Genomic DNA, 25,639 nt, shown 5'->3' with positions numbered 1-25,639 from the left:
ATGTGACTTTTCCTTTCCATCCTTTGTGAGATATTATTTGCCGACGGGCTAATGGTCTCTTTCTGTGGCCGTACAAGAGGGAAAAAAGGAAGTGGAAAGGACCTGGGGGAGGGGGGGGGGGCTACTCGGTCACATGTGCGACTTCAGAAAGGGGGGAGACGACGACGGCGCCTTCATGCCCGCGATTTGTGTTATCAGCACGGTCGCTGCCATCTTACAAGCTTTGAAAAACACGGCACCAGGTGATATTTTTTTTTGGGGGGGGGGGGGGGGGGTTTGCCCCTTTTCCCCCTTCCGCACTGCATTTGCGGAGCCGCTCCTGGCCCCTCCCCCGGTTGTTTGTTTACACTCGTCGACAAATCGTTAACATTCCAAGACAAAACTTTCGGGGTTTGTGAACTCAGAAGAGGAAGAAGAGCACAAAAATCATGACGTGATGTCTGGCGGCAGCTCTTTGGGTCCGTTTCGGACGTGTAGAATTACATATTTGTGTGTGTGTGTTTTTGAAGTATCATGAAAAGGATCAATAAACGCTCCGCGCCGACGGCCGTGCTCAGTACAAGCCGCACCCTCTCAGGTTGTTTGCGATAATGATGTCAGTGACGGCATCGAACACTACCTGGATGTTCCCTGTGTCCGTGGCACAGGTCAGGTGACAGTAGATCTCCTTATTGGGAGAGCGGTTCTTACTCTCGAACTGGACCTGAATGTAAGCGGTGGCGTCGTCGTAAGTGTTCGCACCTGCGGGGGAGAAGAGGGGCGCGGGGTTAGGTTTTTCGGGCGAGCCGCTTTCAGGGACGCGAGAGGCCAAACTGTCACCTGTGTACTCGGGAAAGCAAATGGTCAGTGGCGACTTCTTGATCTTCTCTGCGAAGAGGTCCTTCTTGTTGAGGAAGAGGATGATGGAGGTGTCGATGAAGAACTTGTTGTTGCAGATGGAGTCGAAGAGCATGAGGGACTCGTGCATTCGGTTCTGCCGGGAGAAAACGGGTTTCACTCGGCTGCAGCTGTCCCTCGAGATGTCCCCTACGTACTGTTATTGTTCTCTGAGGCGTTATGATGAATCCCAGGTGATTTCGAAGCAGTCCTGGCCTGGATGCAGCAGCCAATCAAATTGCAGTGGGGCGTGTCCTGCCCCGTGCTCAGGTGGGATTCATTCATAGCGCTTCAGTGAGTTGGCTCCCTTTCAGCTGACCCGCCATCCGTTTAAAAAATATCTCCAGGACCAAGGCCTATCCGAATAAATATGCTATTACCGTACTTTCCAGCCTACAGGCCGCGACTTTTTTTTCACACGCTTTCAACCCTGCGGTTTATGTGGTGATGCAGCTTATTTGTGCATTTTTTTTCTAACAGCCGCACTCGAGCTGAAAAGGTAAGAGTGAGACCGGTGGAATATGTGTGCCGAGGAAGTTGACTTTTGCCGGACCTGTTAGCGCTCCTCTAGCGTGTTGCTGCCGTCTCTCAGTGATATTTACCATCCATCCATTTTCTTTGCTGCTTATCCTAACGAGGGTCACGGTGAGTGCTGGAGCCTATCCCAGCCGTCAACGGGAAGGAGGCGGGGTACACCCTGAACTGGTTGCCAGCCAATCACAAGGCAAACGGAGACAGACAACAGCCACACTCACAATCACACCTCGGGGCAACTTAAGAGTGTCCAATTAATGTTACATGTTTTGGGGATGTGGGAGGGAATCCACTCACACAGGCGGGGCCGGGATTGAACCTGAGACACTTTACCAGCTGCCGCCGTGATATTTACCGGTAAGTTTTATTTTAACTGGCCCTGTTACCGTAAATAAAACTTGCCGTTAGTGCTAGCGTTAGCGCCACGTTAGCATTAAACTCTTTCTATGTACCGTCTTTCTTTGTAAATATCTTCTGTTTCAATGTGGGCACTTGCGGCTTTTACACAGCTGCGGAGTATGTATGTACCAGATGGTATTTCCTTTACAAATGTACTCGGTGAGGCTCGTAACCAGGTGTGCTCTGTGGGCCGGGAATTACGGTACAAAGTGTAATGAATTGGAACTTACCGTGAGCAAATACAATTAATGTATACAACGTAATAACAGTATGCTGTAAGCACAGACAATATGGTGAATTTTTGAGAACGCTACATCTCCATTTTTCTGCTTGATTGACTCAGTCGTGCACGGTCACAAACTGCGAAGAAATCGAGAGTCGGATATAATTTCACAGTTTAGCTGTGTAGGGATGCGTGTCGGCATAAAAGAGACGCTAGCCGAAGTAGCATCCATGTCTTTCAGCTGGGTGCAGTTTTACTAATTCATCAGACATGCCCACAGCATTTAATAGTCAACAGCTTGATTTTTTTCATGATTTGAAGACCTCATTTTATATAATTTTCAGTTTTTCTTCTCATTCAAATTTGGCTGGGTTGCTATCAACACTCATTTCTATGTCGTGCAAAAATTGGTGTCGCACTTACGGTTGTCTCGTCCTCGTGGAGCACTTGATCGTAACCACTCAAGGCCACGCAGAAGATGATGGCGGTCACATCCTCAAAGCAGTGGATCCACTTCTTCCTTTCTGACCTTTGCCCTCCCACGTCAAAGAGCCTGCAGAAAGAGAAACAAATGGAAGCTGGCTGGGGTCCCGGAGTCTGAGTAACACCGAAGGAGCCTACCTGAAATGTAGATTTTTGAAGGTGAAGTGGGTTTCCACAATGCCGGTGGTCTTCACTCGGGTTCTCAGGATGTCCTGCTCTGTAGGCTGGTAGTCTGCGGCCCCGATGCGGTCTAAACTGTCCAGGTAGCTAGTGATGACAAGGAGCAAGAAATGGGAATCTAGTAAACATCCATCCATCACCGTCCTATACCAGGTTCCGGGTGAGCTGGATCCCATGTCAGCTGAATTTGGGCAAAAGGTGGGGTACACCCTGGAATAGTCACCAGCCCACTCACATTCACACTTAAGGACAATTTGGAATTCTCAGTTAACTAAATATGAATCTTCTTTATAGGACCATGAGAGGAATTTACTAGCAAGTCCGTATAAAACTGCTACCAACCATCGAACGCACCCTTTTTTTTTTTTTTTTTTTTTTGTAAATTCGTGTCACTCACTATTGGGCCGAGTCGTTCAGCTGGTATTCGCGGGCTCTGTTGAAGCACTCCTGAGTCCCGGCGTCGGCCCAAACGCGCTTCATGGCGCCGAGGAGCTCCGCGGAGTATGGCTCCGTGTCCTCCATGCGACTCACGACGTCGCACACCAGCTTGGCGTCCGCCTGGAAATGACGCAACGACAAACTGTTACGATTAGTAAATCAAAGAATTGCAAAGGCCATTTGAAATTTTTCTAGTTAATCTATGAAACATGCTTCAACCAATCCATCAAGCCATTTTTCTTGCAGCACCTAAATCACAGCACCACATTCATAAGTAACACAAAAGCAATATGTAGCACCCTGACCATCATTATTAAAGCGGCTTACATGAGGATCATTCATGTGTTACACTGTAATAACAATTAGGACTGTGGCACTTTCAAGTATAGTACAATAATTTGCATCTTAATCTGTTTTTTGTAACAATTTCCATACATATTTAGCTTTATGCAATACATTTTAATGTGATCAATCAATTCCAGTTAATTTCCCCTCTATTTAAGTGCATTGTTGATTTTCAAACTACACGATGCTACAGTGGCCGACAATAATAAATGTGCTTTTTAGGCATAAAATCAACTGCTTTGTTTTTGATGAACATATAGAGCTGGTGCACCTACATCATAAAATCACGTGACTTTTGTTTATCTCGCCATATTGCCGGTCAAGCTAAGCGTTGCTCAATACTAAGTCGCTTGGGCACGACACGGAAATATGTCTTGTAGAACGACGCCTAGAGTCTTGTCCGATACCGTCAGACTAAATCGGGAGTGTTAATTCGCTTCCACTTGTCTTGGACAACTGGATCCACACACGGATCTGGTAAGTCGTCGAGATTTACACAGAAAAGTGTCAAAGCGTAGAAAAGTCTGGACGCGTACAAATACTTTGTTGCTGGGGCTGTTCTCATCAGGAATAAATGCCACATGGTGACGGTTTTGATGGCTTGTGAACGCGGAAGTGTGTTCGGAACCAGAATCCCATCTTTTCAGCTAGTATTCAATACAAATACCAATATTTAAATAAATGACCCCTGGTTTTATATAAACTGGCATTCATTAACTATGATTGGGGGAAAAAAAGAGGACGGAGTCTCGTCTCCACGGAACGTACACGGAAGCGATTGCGGTCACACTTAACCTCCGTCAACCTCTGCGACAGACAACAGTTTTTGGTTTTTTTTTTAAACACGTGTGGTTCTCAAATGAGCCAATTTGGCATTATAAATACTTTTTGGGAATTTGAGATTGAGAAGAATGATTCCTACCTCAAACACATTAGTTTTACAATCCAAAATCTTTGTATTTCCCACAAATAGTTTGTTTTTGCTTCTTTAGCGGATGAGAATTTAAGTAACAGTGTGGTGCGGGATGACTTTTGGCAGGATTGCAGATTAATTTGTTCCTCACGATTCCATTTTGCTATTGTCGTTCTTGAAATGGCTGAACGCCCACTTTCCCCGGTGAGATGGATGGGACGCTGTGGCCAGCAAGGATTCGCGACTTAACACCCCGTGAATTTTTTTTTTTTTTTTTTGGTCTTTCAATTTTGTTAAAGAACCAAGCCCGCTGGACCCAACCAAAGACTTCGGAAGAAATAGAGACTTATGAGTTCCGTTCCACAAGAGTTCCTGGTGAAATCACGGCATCGCAAAGAATGAGTGGACCCGCAGTCCTGTTTGAAGTCATTCCACATCATTCATTATCATACATTAAAGAACAGAAATATATATACATATAAAAATACAATGCAAGCTTGGGAATTACGTTTGAAACACCCTGTAAAATGTTGCTCGACAGTCCACACTCAGCAGCGGCTAACAGAAAAAGCCGCGACTTTTTTCACACGCTTTCAACCCTGCGGTTTATGCGGTGATGCGGCTAATTTGTGCATTTTTTCTAACGGCCAAAAGGGGGCACTCTATCGGAAAAGGTAAGAGTGAAACCGGTTGCATGTATGTGCCGAGGAAGTGACTTTTACCGGCCCGGCCCTGTTCTCTCGATTGCTTCCCCTTCACACGCAATGGACGATTCCATCTTCTTACTGCACACGTGCGGACTTCATTCAGGAAGACGTTTGCGAGCCGAACTTGTCGGCACATGTGAGGAAGACCGAGCGGCGTTATCCCGGTGGAGCGGGGAAACCAAGGTGGGAGGAAAACATACTGAACGTGCGTAAGCGACAACGGCAAGAGTTAAGACACTTTATAACTGCTGTCTGTTTCATCCCAGCAGGATCCAGTAGATGACGTTGAGTATGATACAAGATGTGAGTATTAAAGCGGTGGAAATGCTAAACTATATTAAATGCCGATTAAGGTTCTTACTAAAGTAAAAGCATTGAGATGAGTCACTTGTGAGAAGGTTCTTAAGAGAGTTTTAAGGACTTGATCTAGCTCTGGAAATGAGAATTTTCTCAAATTCACTCGAGTGATACATCCATCCATCCATTTTCTATCCTCACGAGGGTCGCAGGAGTGCTGGAGCGTATCCCAGCTGTCAACGGGCAGGAAGCAGGGTACACCCTGAAATGGTTGCCAGCCAATCGCAACAACTGTCGCACTCACAATCACACCTAGAGGCAATTTAGAGTGTCCAATTAACTTTTCATGTTTTTGGGATGTGGGAGGAAACCCACCCAGGCACAGGGGAGAACATTCAAACTCCACACAGGCGGGGACGGGATTGAACCCGGGTCCTCAGAACTGTGAGGCCAACGCTTTACCTGCTGCGTAAAAGCATTGAGATGAGTCACTTGTGAGAAGGTTCTCAAGAGGGTTCTAAGGACTTGATCTACCTCTGGAAATGAGAATTTTCTCAATTCACTCGAGTGATACATTAATATTCCAAATTTTGGGGTTATTAGTCTTGGCCGTTGAAATGAGTAAATACGCCCTTGATGCTCAGTTAGCGTCGTACAGTACAGCCTCGGTTCTCGAACGTCCCTGTTCTCGAACAAATCGGTTTTCGAACGAAAATTTCAAAATTTTTTCGCTTCTTCTTTCAAATGAAAAGCGGTACTCGAACGCACCCAACAGACCAGCTGACCCACAATGCACTTTGTTGTAAATTCCCACCCTGCCAAAAACACACGGAAATAACTCACGCGGCGGTTGATTCGGTTTTCAAACAAATCGGTTTTTGAACCGCCTTCTAGAATGGATCGTGGTCGAGAACAGAGGCTCTACTGTAGATTTTTTTTTTTTTATAGTATCATGTTTCACACAAATGTTGACTGAATTTCCCACATCACCACTGTCCAAGGCTATGTTTTCATTTTTATGATGACATATACATATCAATTTTATCTCATTCAATTTAAATCTCATTATACTAACAAACAAGAAATTCTTTTTTTTCTTTCTGCAATGATAATTAAGATTATAAATGATAATCAACTGGACCGTGGCTTGTTCATTGGTGGGCTGTATTTACACTAATATGTATGTGTATTTATATCTAATTTTTGTATTATCCTTTTTTTATTGTAAACCTATGACAATTAATTCCTCCCTCGTGGTTTTGGAGCATTTCAATACGGAGGCCACTGACTTTTCGATCCTTGTCTCCAAATTCGATTCCCAGCGAGTCCATGGCCCGCAGGATGGCGGCCAAGCTCTGGATGGTGTTGCTGTAGACCACGGGCTTATACTGCTTCACGTCATCCCCGGAGAAGCCATCTTCGTGGATAATCCTGCAAGCGCGCACATATATTAGCGCAAAGAATTGTGCCATTCTGCCATATGTTCCCGTTGGACCTCAATTGGTCTTTTTACCACGGGGGATATTGTTAAAAAAAAAAAAAAAAGAGCTCGCCCACAGCATCATGAGCCCGACTGAAACACTGTATTATTCAGCGGGCATTTATTATTGTGCTATTTAAGCAATGTATAATTTATGACTGGCAATGAAGTCTTTATCCATCACCGCACAAAACTGTTCCATTTTAAGACAGACTTTCCTTTTTTTTTCCCAGACTATCGCCAATCCTTTGAGCTCATGCATGACTTGCATGACTTCCTTCCTGCCTCCTCACTTTGACATTTCCCATATCATTTACCATTTTAATTGATGTTTTATGTTGCGTTATTTATATTGTATCGCTTGACTCTGTCGAACTATGTTTGCATGGTGAATGAATTATTATTATTCCTGTCATCAAGCCTGGACTGCACGTACAAGTTGTTTTTATTCACTCAATGTAAAAAAAATTCACTTCACTATGCAGTCCAACATTTCCTGTGTGGAAGAACCAGACCGGGGGGGCTTTTTAATATTTTGTGTGGCTGGGCTGTGCGCAAAATCGCGTAATTATGGATGAGAGGTGGATAAGATGCACAAAACCACAGCGAGAGAGGATTGAATTAATAAGGAGGCCGGGCGACGAATAACCGTTAGTACTTTACGCAACAATGACATTGGTATGATTTGGATGCTTATAGATTATCATGTTGGAATGTATTGGGTCTTTTTTCATAACTAACTATGTTAAACATCACAGACTCCCGCTGAATCGGACTCTTATCGTTTGCACAATTTAATTTATTTGGATGATTATTACTGCATTATTGCACACTTCATATTGCTTTATTCCACCGTGCTCTGTAAATTTGTGTACACGTCCTAAATACATATTTTGTGATAGTGTCTATTTCTGCTGTTGTTACCAGAGGGACTGCAGCGACGGGAGACAAATTCCTTTTGCGTTGTTTTAGCATACCTACAAAGACGATTCTGAAAGATGTCATTTTCAAAGCGTTTCAGCATCTGCAGCTTGGACCAATCACACTAAAGTGTAAAAATAGACAGTCTCTGACATATCTGCAGCTGCCCCCCCCCCCCACACACACACACACTCGCCGCCCCAAATGGGCCGGCTTTTTTCAGTTCAATTATTCAGATCCTGTGAAGCTAACTTTGTACCGCCGCGATGTTAAGTTACCAACATGAGCCATTTTAAGCCTTCTTTTTTTTTTTTTTTTTGGTCTTTCTCAAGCTTTTCTGCCCAGCTCACATACAACACAGAAATCTTCATTTAACATTGTAATCGTCCAAGGAGATATTCACGTCAAATACATATTTTTTAACATATAATTTCTCTCGGGGTGAATAAAGTATACTTACAATAATCCATCATTCAGCTATCATATCACGTCATCTACCTACAGCATCTCTATCGCTATGGAGCATCCAGATTTCTTTCTATCTATCTATCTATCTATCTCTATCTATCTATCTATCTATCTATCTATCTATCTATCTATCTATCTATCTATCTATCTATATCTATCTATCTATCTATCCATCTATCGGCTACTCCCATTAGGGGTCACCCATCTATCTATCTATCTACCTACCTACCTACCTACCTACCTACCTACCGAGCTCTCCTTCCATCCATCCATCCAGTTTTCTATATGTGGACACTTATCTCTCCTTTATCTATCCAGCAATCTAGCCATCTCTATTTCTCCATTTTTCTAGCTACCGAGCCATCTATAATTGTCTATGAATCTTTCTGCAGTACCTATCCCACTGTCTATTCATCTAGCTATCGAGCCTTCTCGTCATCAATCCCTCCATCTCTCAGTCATCTAGCTTTCTATGGCTCGTGCGTCTATCTAGCTTTTTATCTATCGTGATCATCGAGTTATCCATCCATCCAGCTTTCTACCTATCGCTAATCTAACTATTAAGATTTATATACAGTACACACTTATCCCTCCAATTATCCATTCTTCATTATTTATCTTCCTTTCTTTCCATTTACCTATGTAGTCATCTTTCTATCGACGGTGCATAGCTACCTTCCTATTCATCTCTCCCTTTTACATGTGTGCATCTAACTTTTTTTTAATCTATGCATTAAACTACCACGTCTATTTATTCGTTTATTTAAGTAACACGATTTGGCCCCGAGTGTTGCCTTCAGGGTCGTTATGGAAAACAGACGTCTACAATGGAAAGATGTAGAAAGATGAAGAAAAAAACGTGAATTGGGGTAAAAGTGGGGGGGGGGCACTGCGGAGAAGCTTCACGTTAGAAAATATACACTCGATTTGGGTGATTTCCCCCCTTGAAAACATCTCGAAAGTTCACTAAGAGATTTAGGAATGAGCAACAACAGTGATTTGAGGAGAGGAAGAGGTGGGGGGGGGGGCATCAAAGGGTGATTTAGCTTAGGTTTAGATGCGGTTTTCCGAGCCATATTTCTCCGTAAATCCGCTTTTATAGCCAAAGTACACCCGCCGATATCGGGCACTTAAAGCCATTAAGATTAAAAGCAGAGGTATTCACTAATGGAGCCGCGCTGACCTCACGCACGAACACACACACACACTCACGGAGGAGAGAGGAACAACACCCACACCACACTGCAGTCCTGTATTCGCCGAAAAACGCCCCCCCCCACCCCCTAACCCCCTCCCCAACGCTTTCCACTAAAGCCTCGTTAAGTACATTTCAGCACCGGGGCCGAGCGAACAGCACCCAAGCCGAGCGAGGCCTCTCCTCCTCGGGCAAAAAGGTGCTCAGACCTCCGGGCACTTCTCGCGGGCTTCGGCCTCTCGGAAAACATGGCGGCTCGACCGAGAGGAAGGGAAGGGAGGGAGGAAAGGGGGGAGGAGGTGGGGTGGAGTTGGGGGGGGCAATTTCGAGGCCTTTTATTTTTATTTTTAGAACTCACAACTAAGCAGGAATAATCATTTTAAATATATATACAAAGGGAAAGAGCGAGAGAAAGGGACTTACTTCATTTGTTTGACGATAGTGCTTTTGCCGGACTCTCCACCGCCTGGAAAGAACACACAGGGGAGGAGGGGGGGGGGGTCGGCTCATGGTGAAATCAGTACCACGGAGAGCACCACCGGCCCGCTCGGGGGAAAAAGAGTGCGGGGGGGGGGGGGGTCTTACCGAGCAGCAGCAGTTTGACGTCCTTGGCGGCCACCAGCCCGTCCTCCTTCAGGTTCTTCTCGATGGCCTTGCTCCGGTCCAGAGCGGCTCGCTCCTCGGCGCTTAGCGTACATCCCATGATGGTGACGAGCGAATGAACAAGCGTCGTGTTCCCCCCCCCCACCGCGCCGGGTTCCGCCTTGGTCCACCCCGACGCCGACTCCCTTCAATCAGTGCGCTGTCGTCGCTCTTCCTCTCTCCGCTACAGCATTAGTAGGCCCGGATTGAGGGCAACCCGAAGCGGTCTTCTTCGATGTTTTTTTTTTTTTTTTTTCTTCCCCCTCCGCGCCTCCTCCTCCTCCTCCTCCTCCTTCTTCTTCTTCGGTCGTTGTCTCGCTCCGTGCCCGCTCTCAGAGGGGTTGGGGGCGGGGTGGGGTCGTTGTGAGAGAGCCTCGCTGCGGGGCTGAGGTTGTTGTTAGGTGGGGAGTGTGCAGGCGGGGGGGTCTGGAGCTCTCTCTCTCTTCTCTCTCTCTCTCTCTCTCCTCTCTCTCTCTCTCTCTCTCTCTCTCTCCCTCTCTCTCTCCTGGGCGGCGTTGGTGCTGCTGCTGATTTCCTAGTGCATTTTTTTTTTTTATTTAAGGAGGAGGAGACACTTCGCGCAGACAATCTCGCTGACGTCAGAGCTCCGAATCATGTCGTGTAAAAAACAAAAAACAAAAAAAAGAAAAAGGAAAAATCAAATGGAGGAGAGACCTTTAAATGGCAAACGGTGACCCCGTGTTTCTATTTTCGGGAACGGTACTGCAATGCAAAGCCCTTTGAGCATTTATTCACGCAGTTTCCTTGATAGCTGGCGTAAGGTGCGTCGTGTACTAGGACGCTCTTGCCTCACTCTCCGCACGGTTGAGCAACATATTACATATTGATTACATCAAAAGTATGCAATATCCGACGATTCTGGTGGGGGGGAAAGGGGGGAAACTGCTTTAATGGCATACCTTTGTCCTTATCTTTGATATCTGCCTTTTGGTTCATGTAACAGTAAGCGCTTTGTAGTCACTGTTAAGTCAATTTAGCACTTGACTGTGTCCTCGAGTTCCATTTTTTTCCCCCACTGCTGTCCAACATTGTTGCTCGCGAGTAGTAAAGCGACATGATGTTACAAGTGAAACAAAACTGTGCACGAGTTGACATCTGCACGGTACTAGAACTCCTAGTGAAATGTTACATATAAACTAGTAGATGATTAGACAGGGGCGGCACGGTGGACCAGCTGGTAAAGCGTTGGCCTCACAGTTCTGAAGACCCGGGTTCGATCAGCCCGATGTGGAGTTTGCATGTTCTCCATGCCTGCGTGGGTTTCGTTCCTCCCACATCCCAAAAACACGCAACATTAATTGGACACTCTAAATTGCCCATAGGTGTGATTGTGAGTGCGGTTGTTTGTCCCCATTTCTGCAATTGGCCCGCGACCAGTTCAGGGTGTACCCCACCTCCTGGCCGTTGACAGCTGGTATGGGCTCCAGTACTCCCCGCGACCCTTGTGAGGATAAGCGGCTAATGGATGGACGGATGGATGTTAAACAGTTGGGTAAATTAAAATTATTCCACATCATATAGTACGTGAAACTATGAATGAAAACTAGTGTGCAGTGAATAAATGCTCAAAACTGCTTTGTGGCAAATTATTAGAATAAATATTCAATATCCTTGATGTCCACCTAAAAAGTCCACGTACTAGTATCTTTGTCCAGACAAGATAAATAATTTAGCGCACTAAAAGGATATCAAATAAATGCTTCAAAGCTACTCGTGCACTGAAATTCATGAATGAAAACATGTATGTTTAAATGACTTGCCTTTATTCTATATCCCTGATACCCATCCTAAGGTCCATGTACTAGTATATGTTCTGTCCTCACTAGTAGATCAACTCTTTCCAGCTGTCGTTTTTTTTTTCCAGTACTAGTGCCACTTTTCGCCTACTACTATGAGTTTAAAAGGACTTAGATCTTCCAGATGCCCTATAGTTCTCTTTATGTTTATCGATTCCCGCTCAGTGACAGTGTCGATATCTGCCCTGCGACTGACTCGTGAAAAGTTAGCAGGGATAGGCTCCGGCTTTCCCGTGACCCTTGTGAGGATAAGCGTCTTGGATAATGATAGGATATCACATAACAGATTGTACTGGGAACCAATATCAATACATCCCGACCGCGTCTTGGTGAGATGTCATCGGCATAACTGCAGACCAAATTCGCTGGTCGCCAACGTAGACCGAGGAATGTACCATAAGGTGCCAGGATTTATTCATATTTTACATATTGTTGCTGTCTGGCTGAATCCATGTGCAACTTTTCGGGAGAAGAAACAACTTCGTTCAAGATGTTGTAATACCTTTTATTACCATCACATACCACAGGGCCCTCAAATTATCTTCAATCGCAAATTTTACAAGCTGAAAAAAATTGGCTCCTTTATAGCAGTTATTGATTTAGACGGTACGAACAGAGCGGCCTCTCGACACGACGTGGTGTTCGCCCGCGGCCATCAAAGTCTGCAGTTACGCAACGCCACAGACCGGACCGAAAGGCTTTAACTTTACAAAAGCAAACGCCTGTGTTATGTCACCTTCCCAAAAACTATTTCAATTGTCGTTAGAGGCACGAGTATCAAATAATAAACTGACTAAACTCGTGGAATCCGCATCTACTTGCATATATCGCGCGACTTCCTTCTGCGACGAAGCATTACAGTGATGGCTTTAAACAAAACAAGCCTACTCAAATGTACTCACTATTTTCAGCAGACTGGTGTGTCAATACCATAGGGTTCAACAACTTAGACGTGGGCAGGTCAAAATCTGTCTGAAAACCAAATCAGAAAACATACCTAAAATTAAAACTGGGTATATTTTGGGCACATATTTTTCAGCAGACATTCTTTTTAAATCCAGAACTATGGAATAATTGCCAAAAGGCCCTTTAAAATTTCAATAAAGCCATTTGGGCATTTCTTCAAATAGATATCAGAATCAGATACACAGCTGACATGCACTAGTGTGCTGAATTCTCCTACTAGTGAGCATAAAGAACATACTACTGCATGGACATGAAGATGGATATTGAATACATGCTCAAGAGGCTTTCTGGAATGCTTAATGTTATACTAGTAGACCAAAAGTGGCACTAGTAATGGAAAAAATACTTTAGTACGACAGTAGAATTACTTATTCGCACTAGTAGAACACCTGTCGTGTTGTTGTTTTTTTACACTATTGTGTGACATTTCTGCACACTAGTAGAAAAACGTGGGCATATTAAAGCCATGTCATTATCCAAGCTGCTTATCCTCACAAGGGTTGCGGGAAAGCCAGAGCCTATCCCAGCTAGCTTAGGGCGTAAGGTGGACTACACCCTGAACTGGTCGCCAGTCAGTCGCAGGGTACATATCAACACCATCACTGAGTGGGAATCAATCCCACGCTGCCCGCATCAAAGGCAGGCGTGTGTACCAATACACCATTAGTGACTGTTGCATATTAAAGTTGCATGATTAATATGTTACTATTCAGGCAAAAGGGAGTCTGTTGGAGTAGTGGCACACACGTCTGACTTTGATGCGGGCCACGTGGGATCGATTCCCGCTCAGTGATGGTGTCAATATCTGCCCTGCGACTGAGTGGCGACAAGTTCAGGGTGTGGTCCGCCTTTCGCCCGAAGCTAGCTGGGAGAGGCTCTGGCTCTCCCGTGGCCCTTGTGAGGATAAGCGGCTTGGATAACTGATGCATGGATTCAGGCAAAATACTGCACTCGTGGACAACTGTGCGCTACTTTTAGCACAAGTGACTAATCGAGCGCATTACTAGTAGCAGTCGTCAAATAAATCACAGCGGTACTCAAAACCTTCGTATGATTATTTTTGTAAAGACAGAACAGAAAATCATGCAGACGTTCGCGACGATGGGACCGCTTACAGTGGCTGCCAGCACATTGAAAATTATTTGAATAAAAAAAAATAATAATCGTCGCTATCAGTCTGTTGAAAGCTGAGCTCTTGAATCTAAGCGCAATCAACTTCATCAACACAAAGTTAGCGAAATCATCATCTCGATTGCAGCTGTGCTTACACTGCCGAGAGATGACTTTTATTTTGCATAACTTAGACGAAATCTACTTATGTCTGCGTTAGAGAAAGTCTGTGTGTTAAAAGCTTCCAATCCACTAAGTCACATCTGGATGGGCGGTCAAGTGGTATAAATAAAAAAAGGGGGGGGGGAGGGGGGCTTTTACACTGGACTGGGTTGAAACCCGGTAAAGTCAAGGTGCAGCCACTTCATCCATCGGTGAAAAAAAAAAAAAATCAAAACACACAAATACACACACACCTCCACTGCCAGATCTGCATCACTGCCCTGAAACAATGTGACACATGCACACATGTGTGTCTGCGCTTATGTGTCGGGGGGATGGGAATGAGATAAAGGGGGAGGAAGGATTAATACTAAATTATACCTGCAGGAATTGGGGGGTGGGGGTAGGGTTTAATTACACTAATGCACTTGTGGGCTGTAATGAAGTACAAATACTTTGTACTAAATTATATTTTTCAGGGCGGAACAGTGGATCAGCTTGTAAAGCGTTGGCCTCACAGTACTGAGGTCCCTGGGTTCAATCCCGGCCCTGCTTCTGTGGAGTTTGCATGTTCTCTCCGTGCCTGTGTGGATTTTCTCTGGGCCCTCCGGTTTCCTTCCACATCCCAAAAACACGCAACATTAATTGGACACTCGAAAATGCTTTTAGGGGGGGCGGCACGGTGGATCAGCTGGTAATGCGTTGGCCTCACAGTTCTGAGGTCCCGGGTTCGAGCCCGCCCCTACCTGTGTGTGGAGTTTGCATGTTCTCAACTGTGCCTGCGTGGGTTTTCTCCGGGCACTCCGGTTTCCTCCCACATCCCAAAATCATGCAACATTAATTGGTGGGATTGTGAGTGTGTCTGTTTATCTCTATGTGCCCTGCGATTGGCTGGCGACCAGTTCAGGGTCTACCCTGCCTCCTGCCCGTTGACAGCTGGGATAGGCTCCAGCACTCCCCGCGACCCTCGTGAGGATAAGCGGCTAAGAAAATGGATGGATGGTACAAGTACTGTTTAAGTGAAGAACGTTTTACCTTGTGAGATGTTTTTAAAAATTGCACAACGCAAAAGAGTTGTAAACAGCACGGCCAAATTTGAACGGTTCATATCGACAGGTGTGTGAATTATGGATTGGGTATTGCGAAAAATCAAGCCGTGATCTGTGTTCTCAAATGTGGGCGTGTCCACTCAATCCGCTGCAAGCCCGCCCCGCTCGACTGCCGTGACAACGAGGTGCTCTAAAGCAGCCGTGTCAGTGAGAAGAGAAGAAGTGAGACATTTTAAGGGGATCCGAAAACTTTCCATAGCCGTGACCTACGCTGGACTCCGACGTGCGTCACTTTGTACACGTTTATCCACGATACCCCAAAAAATTAAGAAAACTGAATTGATGAAAAACCGTTTAACACTATACGTCCACAATTGATAATATACGGAAGCGTATTACTGCCACACCCAAAAAAATATGTCACGTTTCACGTAATAATGTGAATCCATTCACGTTATAACGTAGAATCGTTTCACATAATAATGTAGAAAATAATAAATAATTCACTTCCGTAATAATTCAGACTTCTAACCTCTGTACACATTTTGACCACATATCTTTAATTCACTTTACTGGGTCATTTAGTAAAGGAGTCAAATCAATATTTGAACTAGTTTTTTTTTTTTTTATTAAAAATGTTTTCACATGTATCTGTACTTCTGCTTAAGTACTGAGTGTAGGTACATTTCCAGCTCAGCACTCACACATCCAACACATTTTTTTTCAAGCATTTGTGCGCAGCAATTTTGTAAAGGGGAGGGAGGAAAAAACCCCATCAGTCATTAGAAAAGTAATCTAAGCGCTTCCATGTGTAGAGTGACTTGTAAAGCAAAAATATTTGCAAAAATATTGAGAACCCACTTTTGCAGCACTACACGCCTTCGTCTAAATCAGCGGCGTATCGAAAAAACGCGGCCCACGGCATGAATGTGAAAATACTGAAGTTGTGCGAGTCGATTTTGGTTATGAGAACGATTATAAATTGATTTCTTTTTCAAGTGCAAATCGAATTTTTTTTCATTCCAAATACCTGTGACCTACAACATTTTAGGCCTAACACACAATCTGTGATTAGCTATAAAGTACAATATACACATTGATGAAAAAACTGCAGCAAATTGTTTGAAGAAATCTGCCGGTTTTGATTTGTAAAAGTTTAATTCACAATTTTACTCAAGTACGAAGAAAGGTGAAAAAAAAAACATCTTATTGTTACTTCAAATAATTCAGCTATGATTTTACTGATCCGGCCCATCCTAACTACACCCCTGAATATAAAAGCTGTGAAATAGACACGTACGTGCTCACGGGAATCATTTCCAACAAATGCAACAAAGAACAGACAACCTGGACGTAAAAGCAGGAAGGACAAAGTCCACAGGGGGCAAGGCGTGCCCCCGCCCCACCCCCCGACCCCATGACCGCCTCTGTGTTCGTACGCCACAAAAACGTTAGTCTTGCGGCTGTATGTCCAGGATGGATTCGGCCAGGCTGGTGAGTTTGCAGTCCTCCAGCGCTTTGACCAGCCGGCTCAGCTTGGCCGCCCTCCCCTCCGCCTGCACGAAGCGGCTCAGGAGCTGATAGGCCTGCTCGTACAGGCCCTCCCTGGCGTACTCGTAGGCCAGGTTGTCGATGGCCGTATCCTTCAGGGCGCGGCACTCCCTCCCCAGGGTCCTCCCCACGTGCTTCCACTGACGACCCACTCCGTTGGCGAAGTTCTGAACGTCTGCTGCAGTCAGCATTCGATCTTCTAATGGGGAAAAAAAAAAACAAACATGAATGCAAACTGGACTTGGTTGCGAATATGTAAACAGACGTTTATGAACCAATAAAAACACTTTCTGGTCTGCTTAGGCTTGAAATGCTCTAGACTCACTGGACAGTTACAGAATATACACTACTGTACATTGTAATATAGTTATAGAACTATTCTATATGGCTCCCACACCAGTGGCCAATTATCATAATTTCTGGCCTACAGAGTGCACCTGATTATAAGCCTCACACAGCACATTTGTAAAGGAAATATCATTTGATATATACGTAAGCCGCACCTGTGTAAAAGCCGCAAGTGCCCACATTGAAACCCACGTTGAAATACGAGATATTTACAAAGAAAGACGGTACACAGACATAATTAATACCGTAGCTTAGGTTAACATAGCAACAACAAGGTAGCATGAACAGGGCTGGTAAAAAACAATGCTAACGTTACCGCGACGCTAACGCTAATGTGGAGCTGGTAAAAAAACGATGCTAATGTTAGCGCAGCACAAACACTAATGTGGCGCTAACAAGGCTGGTTAAAAAAATATATACCGGTATAAATCACTGAGACACGGCAGTAACAGAGGAGCAACAAGCTAGCACAGCGCTACAGCTAGCTCAGAGCTAACAGGGTTGGTTAAAGAAAATAATAATACCGGTAAAAGTCAATTCCTCGGCACATATATTCCACTGGTCTCACTCTTACCTTTTCCATTCGAGTGCCCCCTTGCGGTCGTTAGAAAAAAAAATGCACAAATTAGCCGCATCACGCATAAGCCGCAGCGTTGAAAGCGTGTGAAAAAAATTGCGGCTTATAGGCCGGTGTGACGGCCTGAGCGCTCCGCCTTGCTGAAAAGTCCCCTTGTGATTAATGCGCATGCGTTACTATTAGGGGAACTCTGGGTACGTAGCTGATGGTTACTGGGAATTCCCCCACTCTCATAGTTCCCCTTCTTCTACACAGAGGGAGGTAACATACGTTATATCCTAACCGTAACCCTAACCCAACCTTAAAAAAAAAGATATACGTACATATCTGTACGTTCGCTGTGTTCATCTTTCTGAGTCCTCCATAGCGAACATGAACACTCGGCGACAAGTTATCGAATGGCACACGTTGAAGCATCGATGAGAATGTTTCAGACTGGCCGGAATTTTACAAAATATACGCGCATGCGCATTAATCACAAGAAGACATTTCAGCACCGGGAGCGCTCAGACCATCACACCGGAAAATGACGGTACATACAAATCATTCATCAATTAAGATTTTATTATTGTAACAAAAAAAAAAAAAAACCTACTTGTTGCCGACCACTCTAAACCGTGTCTTGATCCACGGGGAATACGACAAATGAGCAGAAAGCTGACAATCTCAAATGAATGCAATGGGCATAAATTTTCTGCCGTCGTGCACTAATCTCCCCTCCGACCGTGACCATCAATTCATAAATGGTTGGATTACAGCATCATCTGTCAAACTGCACAGAGTTTATGCACAACAAATGCAGCAGCCGTTCACTGGCATTATTTATTACATTAGATGTTCCGAGCAGATTTTCTTCTCTCTTGCCATTCGTGTCCGTGTCCCATGCAGCAAGATTTTGGACAATAACAGGTCATTTCTTCAGTTTGTACAAGGCACACAGATGGATGTACTGTTCATTAGGGTTAGGGTTAACCCTAACCCTGCCCAGAATTCAAAAATGCTGAAAGAGTTGTTTTCGATTCCCAAAGTGTAATTAATTCTCTTTGTTTTTTGTTTCGTGTGACAGAAAACTGGGAGTGACAAACAATGTGAAGTGAGTTGAGGTCACTGCCACCTTAACAGCGCTTGTATCTCAATTCTGCGCTCGCAAAATAAACATCGAATCTAAAGGCACAACTGCAATTCATTTTTCGCTGGGTCCTTATCCCCTGCGGGGCTCCACGATTAACATTTTTTCCAGCTCAAACGCACCGTGGTAAGACTCGGACTCACCAAAGACTTTGTTCTGAAACCTGAAGCAGTTGCTGGGGATCCGCTGGACAGGAGGCCCGAGGACCTCACGCTGCAGCTCCTCCTCAAGCTGATCGATCTCTTCATCGCGCAGGCGCTCAGGCTATGAGAAAATGAGATGAGAAACACCTCAAATTTGACATTTTATAAACCAAAACTATATCATGAAACCCCTTTATCGCAGGGGGAATACATTCTCTCTGAACGCATTAATGGCTTTGTCACCTTTGTGTTGGTGTACCCGATTAAGTGTCCAGTGAGTGTACCGTAATTTCCGGCCTACATAGCGCACTTGATAAGAAACCTCACCCATTACATGTGTAAAAGGAATACCATTTGGTACATACATAAAAGCTGCACCTGTGTAAAAGCCGCAAGTGCACACATTGACACACGAGATATTTACAAAGACGGTACACAGAAAGAGTTTTCAAAGTTTTAATACCTTAGCTAAGCTTTGCTTAACATAGCAATAACACGGGAGCATAAACGGTGCTGATTAAAAAAAAAAAATCATACCAGTAAAAATTACTGAGACGCGGCAGTGACACAGCAGCAACACGCTAGCACAGCGCTAACAGGGCCAGGTAAAAAAAAAAACAAAAACATACCGGTAAAAGTCACTTCCTCAACACATATATTCCACTGATCTCACTCTTACATCCTCCGCTCGACTGCCCCCTTCCGGCCGTTGGAAAAAATGCTCATATTAGCCACATCACCAGGTTCACGGGGTTGAAAGCGTGTGCTTATAGGCTGGAAATTACAGTATATTAATTATTAGCAGCGTAACAAACACTCAACTGATGCAAGCGTGATGCAATTACTCCTATTATGCAAATTGAGATGAGATAATGGCGTGACGGTTATTAGATCTAACACACAAAATCTGTGTTTACAGCATGTTATTTAAAGGCATTTAAACACATCGTGCAAATAGACATTTATAACACACCAAAGTTATTAATTTTAATACTAGTTTGACTTTAGTAACATTCTCCAATACATTTACGATACTAGCCAGGGCGACATTTATACATTTATTCATGTAGTCTGTACTTCGATGTTTACTACGCAGGAATCACTGGATTTGCGAGTATATACAGTAAACGAACTACTGTAATTTCCGGCCTATAAGCCGCGACTTTTTTCACACGCTTTCAACCCTGCGGTTAATGCGGTGATGAGGCATTAGCGTGGCGCTAGCGTTAGCGCATCTGATTATAAGCCTCGGTATACAGAAAGAGGTTAACGCTAGCGCTGCGCTAACGCAGGTGCCGCACTAACGCTAGCGCCGCGTGAGCGTTAAACTGTCTGTGTACCATGGCTTATAACCAGATGCGCTCTGCAGGACGGGAATTACGATAGTCATTTTAACAGACACATGACTCCATCTTGTGATCAATTCAGCGATCGATCATCAGTTTTTCAAACTCACTGATCAGCCTCAAAAACCCTGATCGCGTAAAAGGTTAGTATTTTCGCCATTTCATGCATACCTGCGACAGGTGAATTTGCTGTAGACAAAGCTCCAGCTTGTCCAGACATCGATCCAAGACGTGCGTTCCGGCCTTGAGCTGCGTCTTCACGGTGAACTCTTGCGCCGGCGCGAGGATCCGAGAGGCGTGTTGAGAGATGGACTGACCCACCGCTCCGGAGCTGTAGCTCTCCAGGAACTGCTGACATGCCCCGAGATCCACAAACTTCACCTCCACGCCGAGGAAGGGATCGGCATCGTGAAACTTGAGCATCTCGCAACCTCCTAGACCTCCGGCGGAATCTGATCATGGCAAAGAGTCAATGAAAAAACAGAAATATCCACGGATTCAATTCTTCATTTTATTTTTCTTGGCCATCCATTATTTTCTCACCACTGTCTGAACACTTTTGGGCATAGAATTTAAAACAACAGGGGTGTCAAACTCATTTTTGTTGCGGGCCACAATGTGGTTACGATTTCCCTCAGAGGGCCGTTACGGTGAAATCATAGAAATCCTGAATCGCCTCATCACATTTACGCGTGAAATTTATGAACTAGTTTTGGAATCAGAAATCACGGGTAATGGGTTTTTCAACCATTGTTCACATTTGGTAACACAAAAATGCTTATGTCATCTCAACATTTGAGACTAATTGAAATTTTGGGTGACATTTTCCCAAGAATCACTGATTTTGTCAGAGATAATTTGCCTTCGCGGGCCACATAAAATCATGTGTCGGGCCGGATCTGGCCCCCGGCCCTTCTGTTTGACACCTGTGGACTAACACTTCACGATTGCCACTGGAATAGTGCTCCAGCTATCAAATATTTTCAGAATCAAGTACTCCAGCCATTATCCCGTTGGTTATTTTAGTCACAGATGAAAAATATTTTGGATTATTCAACATTATTCCATGTATATGTGAGCTGCAGGTACAAGTATTTTCTTTATCTACTGGGGTTCTCATCCTCACATTTTAATGTAGCATCTGTGACTTTGCGTGTGTATGGCTGCCCTGCGAGGGGGTGTGTTTTTAAATATGGTCCATTTACATACCATACATTCAAATTAGAACTTTCATGCTCACCTACAAGTGTCAGTTTGATGACTTTAAAAATGACGCGCTTTCCCTGCTGGTCTTTGTAGAGGGTGAGCAGATTCACGTCCGGACAGAGCGACTGCAGAAACAGAACGGCGCATCCTGTCCAGGGTCCTCGATCCAAAACCTTGTCTGCCATCCTATGACTATGGAAAAAAAAATACAATAAAAACACAATCAAGCCCATTAGATCATCCAGAAGTGTACTGTACGGTCTCGAGTGTTGAACAAGTTCAATAACACGAGACTCTTTAAAAGACAGCATTTTCCGATATAATATGTAATGTATACACCATCACGACATAATGCTACATCTGGGGTGCCCAGACTTTTTTTTACCCCAAGATCTACTTTTCAAGAAGCCAGCCTCTCGCGAGCTACTGATGACAGGGGTTTGTGTTGATGATGATGCTCCCTAACCGTTTTAAGGTTAATGTTATGTTGCCTCAATTTTTTAAAATACAGAATTAGCTTTTTGTGCACTGTATTGTCTGCGCATTCATCCTGGAATTTTAAAATGACACACCATCTCATCCTGCACTTTCTACTTTGGCTTCAGACCAGACCTTTCCCACTCGGAAAAGAGAAAATCTCATCCAGTTTAACCACTTCTTCTTCCATTATTCACATACTCCGAGAGTCATTGCATCTTAAAACAACAGCATTTCTTTTTCAACTTTCTCCATTAATATCGAAGTAAACATAACCAGCATGTCTAGCTCGTCTTTGCTCTACGTTGCCCAAACTGTGTTGCTACCTAAAGCACCGGTGGCGGACGCTGTCATTATATAACACATTGATGGGCTGCGGAAGTACTCAGCGGTCGACCCATTGAGCACCACTGGCTACATCAACCACGTATGATGTGTGTTTTGGACCATGAGCAGCTCCTTTCCTTCACCAAATATTTCTCTCTCACCATTGTGCTTCACAAATGAATGTTAATAATAATATAATCTTAAATCTCTTGCTGCAAAGAGTCTATACTTACATTTAGGAAGGCGAGTATTGATTGGAGATTTTTACAATGACGTGCGTACATTTTCCTGAATATTCTTTACGTCTGTTATCTTCTCCAGCAACAAAATTCTGAGAACCACTACATTTACAACCTATGCTCTTAGATTTGTTTAATAAAATTGTATTAATTTCTAGTAGATGTATGCAGATAGCCATGTCAATTTCATCTTCCTGGGGCCTGTGTCCACGAGCTCCTCTCCTTTGTCCCTTGTACGTTATTTCCTAAAGTTTCAAATTCATCTTCACAATAAAGAACATTTTTCCATCCTGTTGCTGGTTGGTCCAACCAAAACTTGTGAGGACCAGGTTTAACTAGCAAAACGTGTCAGTGGCAATTTGTACACATTCATAAATGCAATAATCAGCGTCTCAGATGAAGCTGACATATTGTATTTGCATTTTTAATAGCATTGTTATTTCTCCAGCTGCTGTGCTGTGAGTGGCAGCGTTTCGTGCCGTTATGCTGCATTTTTGTATGGCACTGATGCCTAATTGGGACAAGCCGAAAGGAAAAGAAGAAGAAGACTGACGATTTCTATAATTGCGACGTGATAGTGGTGGTGGATCGATAAGAGGTGGATGGAATCGGGTTAAGTCCCTGGTGAGAGTGCACCGGTATCAAATGCATGACCCGCCACTGACGTTTCCCGTACTGGTGGGGTCCGATAGCCGAGGCCTCATTCCATCTTTTCCCCATCTTTGCCCCCGGCCGGCCTCCTCCTGAAACCCTCATTACATAAAAAAATGTTTAATCTGAAGCCCCCCTACCCTCCTCTCCTCCCGCCGCCTCGATATCCTGTACTCTGGATGAACTACAGAGGCTCGGTCCGATACTCGTGTTGTCTCCATGCGCAGGATGCAAAAAGCGCCGCATGGAAAGAGCACCATTTGAGCTGGATTATACACATCCTCACATTTCACTAATACACAGTACGCTTGACTCTTGGGCCTGCAGGAATCTCAACAACTTAGCCAGTATTTAATTATATGCAATCTAATCTACCGGTGCTCTGAAAGTATACCGCGAGATTAGTTCAGCAGCGGTATGAGGATTAAATGATCATCGGCAGCTTAAAATATATCATTTAGCTTTTGCTGCCCAAAAGACACCCTGGACTGAACCATTGGATGATGCAGAAGAATGTTAAACAGTGTTCCATATGACCAGGGATGTTTTCTTCTCAGACAAATACCTGAACAAATATTCATCGTTAACTACTTACCAATACCGCTAGAACTGTTGATTCATAAAATTTCAATGAGTGACAGATAATTGTGACCAAAGACGTCTTTCTGACGCACAATTCTCCAATGTGCCAAACCCCAGTTTAGTGTAAATGTTTGGCCAGAACGACTTACTCAATGTCAGATTTATTTATTTTTTGTGCCTTAAATATCAATGCGTGGTATCAGCAGTGTACAAAGTACCCAATACCTTGAAATAAACCCAATACCTGCCCAATACCTTGTATCAACACTTGCCCAACCCATGACAAAATATGTAATGCTATCACAAATTATTTCAGCTATCTCACTGTGACGAAGTCATACTTTTCTTATCTACTTGTTATATTTACAAAAAAAAGTAGGCGTCTGTGTCAAATATATCAATCAAATAAATTTGTTGATGTTGGTGGGCCATTATTTTCAATCTTTTGTCTCTACCGCTTGTCTTCATGTGGGTTGCAGGTGAATTGGAGCTTAACCCCTTCTGACATTGACAAGACTAAGTATTAACCAACATTTCCGGTGATTCAATCATCACCTTATAACAAAAATAGTCACTGGCTCCTGAAATTATATTATCAAATGCACATTCGGAAACAGAATTTTCCATCCATCTTCAATATCAACAACTGATAAAACAAAAACAAATATTAGCGAAGTTTGGAAACTGCATGGTGTTAAAGCGGTGTGTTTTAATGCAATTATTCTAAATTGAGTTGTCTCGGTTGAGTTGTATTTACAAGTCATTCATATTTCAAGAACAGTTTCTTTTCTAGATTTAAGTGGTTTGTTCAAATTGGAAAATCTCGCAGAGACTTCTACTTTCTAAAGAATGTAACTAAAAGTGGAACGTGAACCATAAGTATATATCCCACACCCCACTAAAATACACTGTTTAAAAACTTCGTTTCGTGCGGATCGAAATACTCTAAATAACACTACAAGATGATGAAATCCATTTATATGGATTTCATTTTTTTTGGTTCTGAAAAATACGCCCCAAGAGGGCATAATTACGTCACTTCCTTACAAGGGGGGGAAAAGTGTGTTTTAAAGTGGATTTCTAGCTAATATCAGCACTACGGAGAGAAACTCCACATAAACGTGACTGCTATGTGAAGTCCAAATGCAGGTAATGGACATGTAAAGTCCAAATGCAGATGATGGACAGTATTTACATGTACTGTACAGTAGTTTTGTTGATAGTTGGCAAATACCACACTCGGAACAACTATCATAAAACCTCTTCGACCGTAGCGAAGGGACAGTTAAATTTAACTTCATGAACAATTAACGGCGTTTATATAAATTATTCACCGAGAAATGAACACAGTGTAATTTTATAATAAGCGTGAGCGAACTTACATAAAAACTTTAGTTAAACTGCTCGAGGTCGCTTCCTTAATGCTTTACCCACGGACGCCGTCATCACATTCTCTCTTCCTATTGGTTGAGTAGGAAAAAGAAAAGCAGTTCTGACTGGTGAATTCTTCTTAGGGTGAGGCAAAAACCGGAAGGAAATGGGTGGGTTTTTTTTCCAGGCAAGAAAGAAATCTCGAGTTTAAAGTAGGGCAGCATCAGCAGTCATTTTGGGTTATATGCAGTCACCCATAATATACTATATAAATATTTGATCAGATGCAAGAGAAAGATGTATTTCCTCGCTTTAGTACAACGACAGAATCATGAAAACGGGACAATTAATGTAATCCCGTATTTTAAAATCACACAGTGTAAGAACGCACCAAATCTTTATCCTTGTTTAAACGACTGTGATTTTCAGTTTCAAAACCTCAGACATCGTTTGTTCGGGCAGTTCAATTGTTTGCAAGTTGATTAAA

At 43.7% G+C, this 25,639-nt stretch overlaps 2 protein-coding genes across 2 annotated transcripts; both read right to left on the bottom strand.

Annotated features, from left to right (window-relative positions):
• Positions 1–261: 261 nt before the first annotated feature.
• gnao1b (guanine nucleotide binding protein (G protein), alpha activating activity polypeptide O, b) lies at positions 262–10,539 on the bottom strand. The gene is made up of 8 exons (XM_061814140.1): positions 10,045–10,539; positions 9,883–9,925; positions 6,685–6,826; positions 3,093–3,253; positions 2,654–2,782; positions 2,456–2,585; positions 820–973; positions 262–741 (listed from the first exon to the last, which is right to left on the bottom strand). The coding sequence occupies exons 1-8, from the start codon at positions 10,160–10,162 to the stop codon at positions 554–556; spliced, it is 1,065 nt and encodes a 354-aa protein (XP_061670124.1). The 5' UTR covers positions 10,163–10,539; the 3' UTR covers positions 262–553.
• Positions 10,540–16,344: 5,805 nt separating this feature from the next.
• Positions 16,345–25,320, bottom strand: tradd (tnfrsf1a-associated via death domain). The gene is made up of 5 exons (XM_061815337.1): positions 25,164–25,320; positions 21,540–21,697; positions 20,471–20,751; positions 18,954–19,074; positions 16,345–16,955 (listed from the first exon to the last, which is right to left on the bottom strand). Exons 2-5 carry the CDS (start codon positions 21,688–21,690, stop codon positions 16,657–16,659), a joined length of 852 nt encoding a protein of 283 aa, XP_061671321.1. The 5' UTR covers positions 21,691–21,697; positions 25,164–25,320; the 3' UTR covers positions 16,345–16,656.
• Positions 25,321–25,639: the final 319 nt, after the last annotated feature.

This window comes from Syngnathoides biaculeatus, chromosome 3 (genome assembly GCF_019802595.1).
Source record: "Syngnathoides biaculeatus isolate LvHL_M chromosome 3, ASM1980259v1, whole genome shotgun sequence".
Classification (NCBI taxonomy): Eukaryota; Metazoa; Chordata; class Actinopteri; order Syngnathiformes; family Syngnathidae; genus Syngnathoides; species Syngnathoides biaculeatus.
The sequence above is the reverse complement of the archived record's forward strand: the minus strand, read 5'-3'. Positions and strand labels throughout refer to the sequence as shown.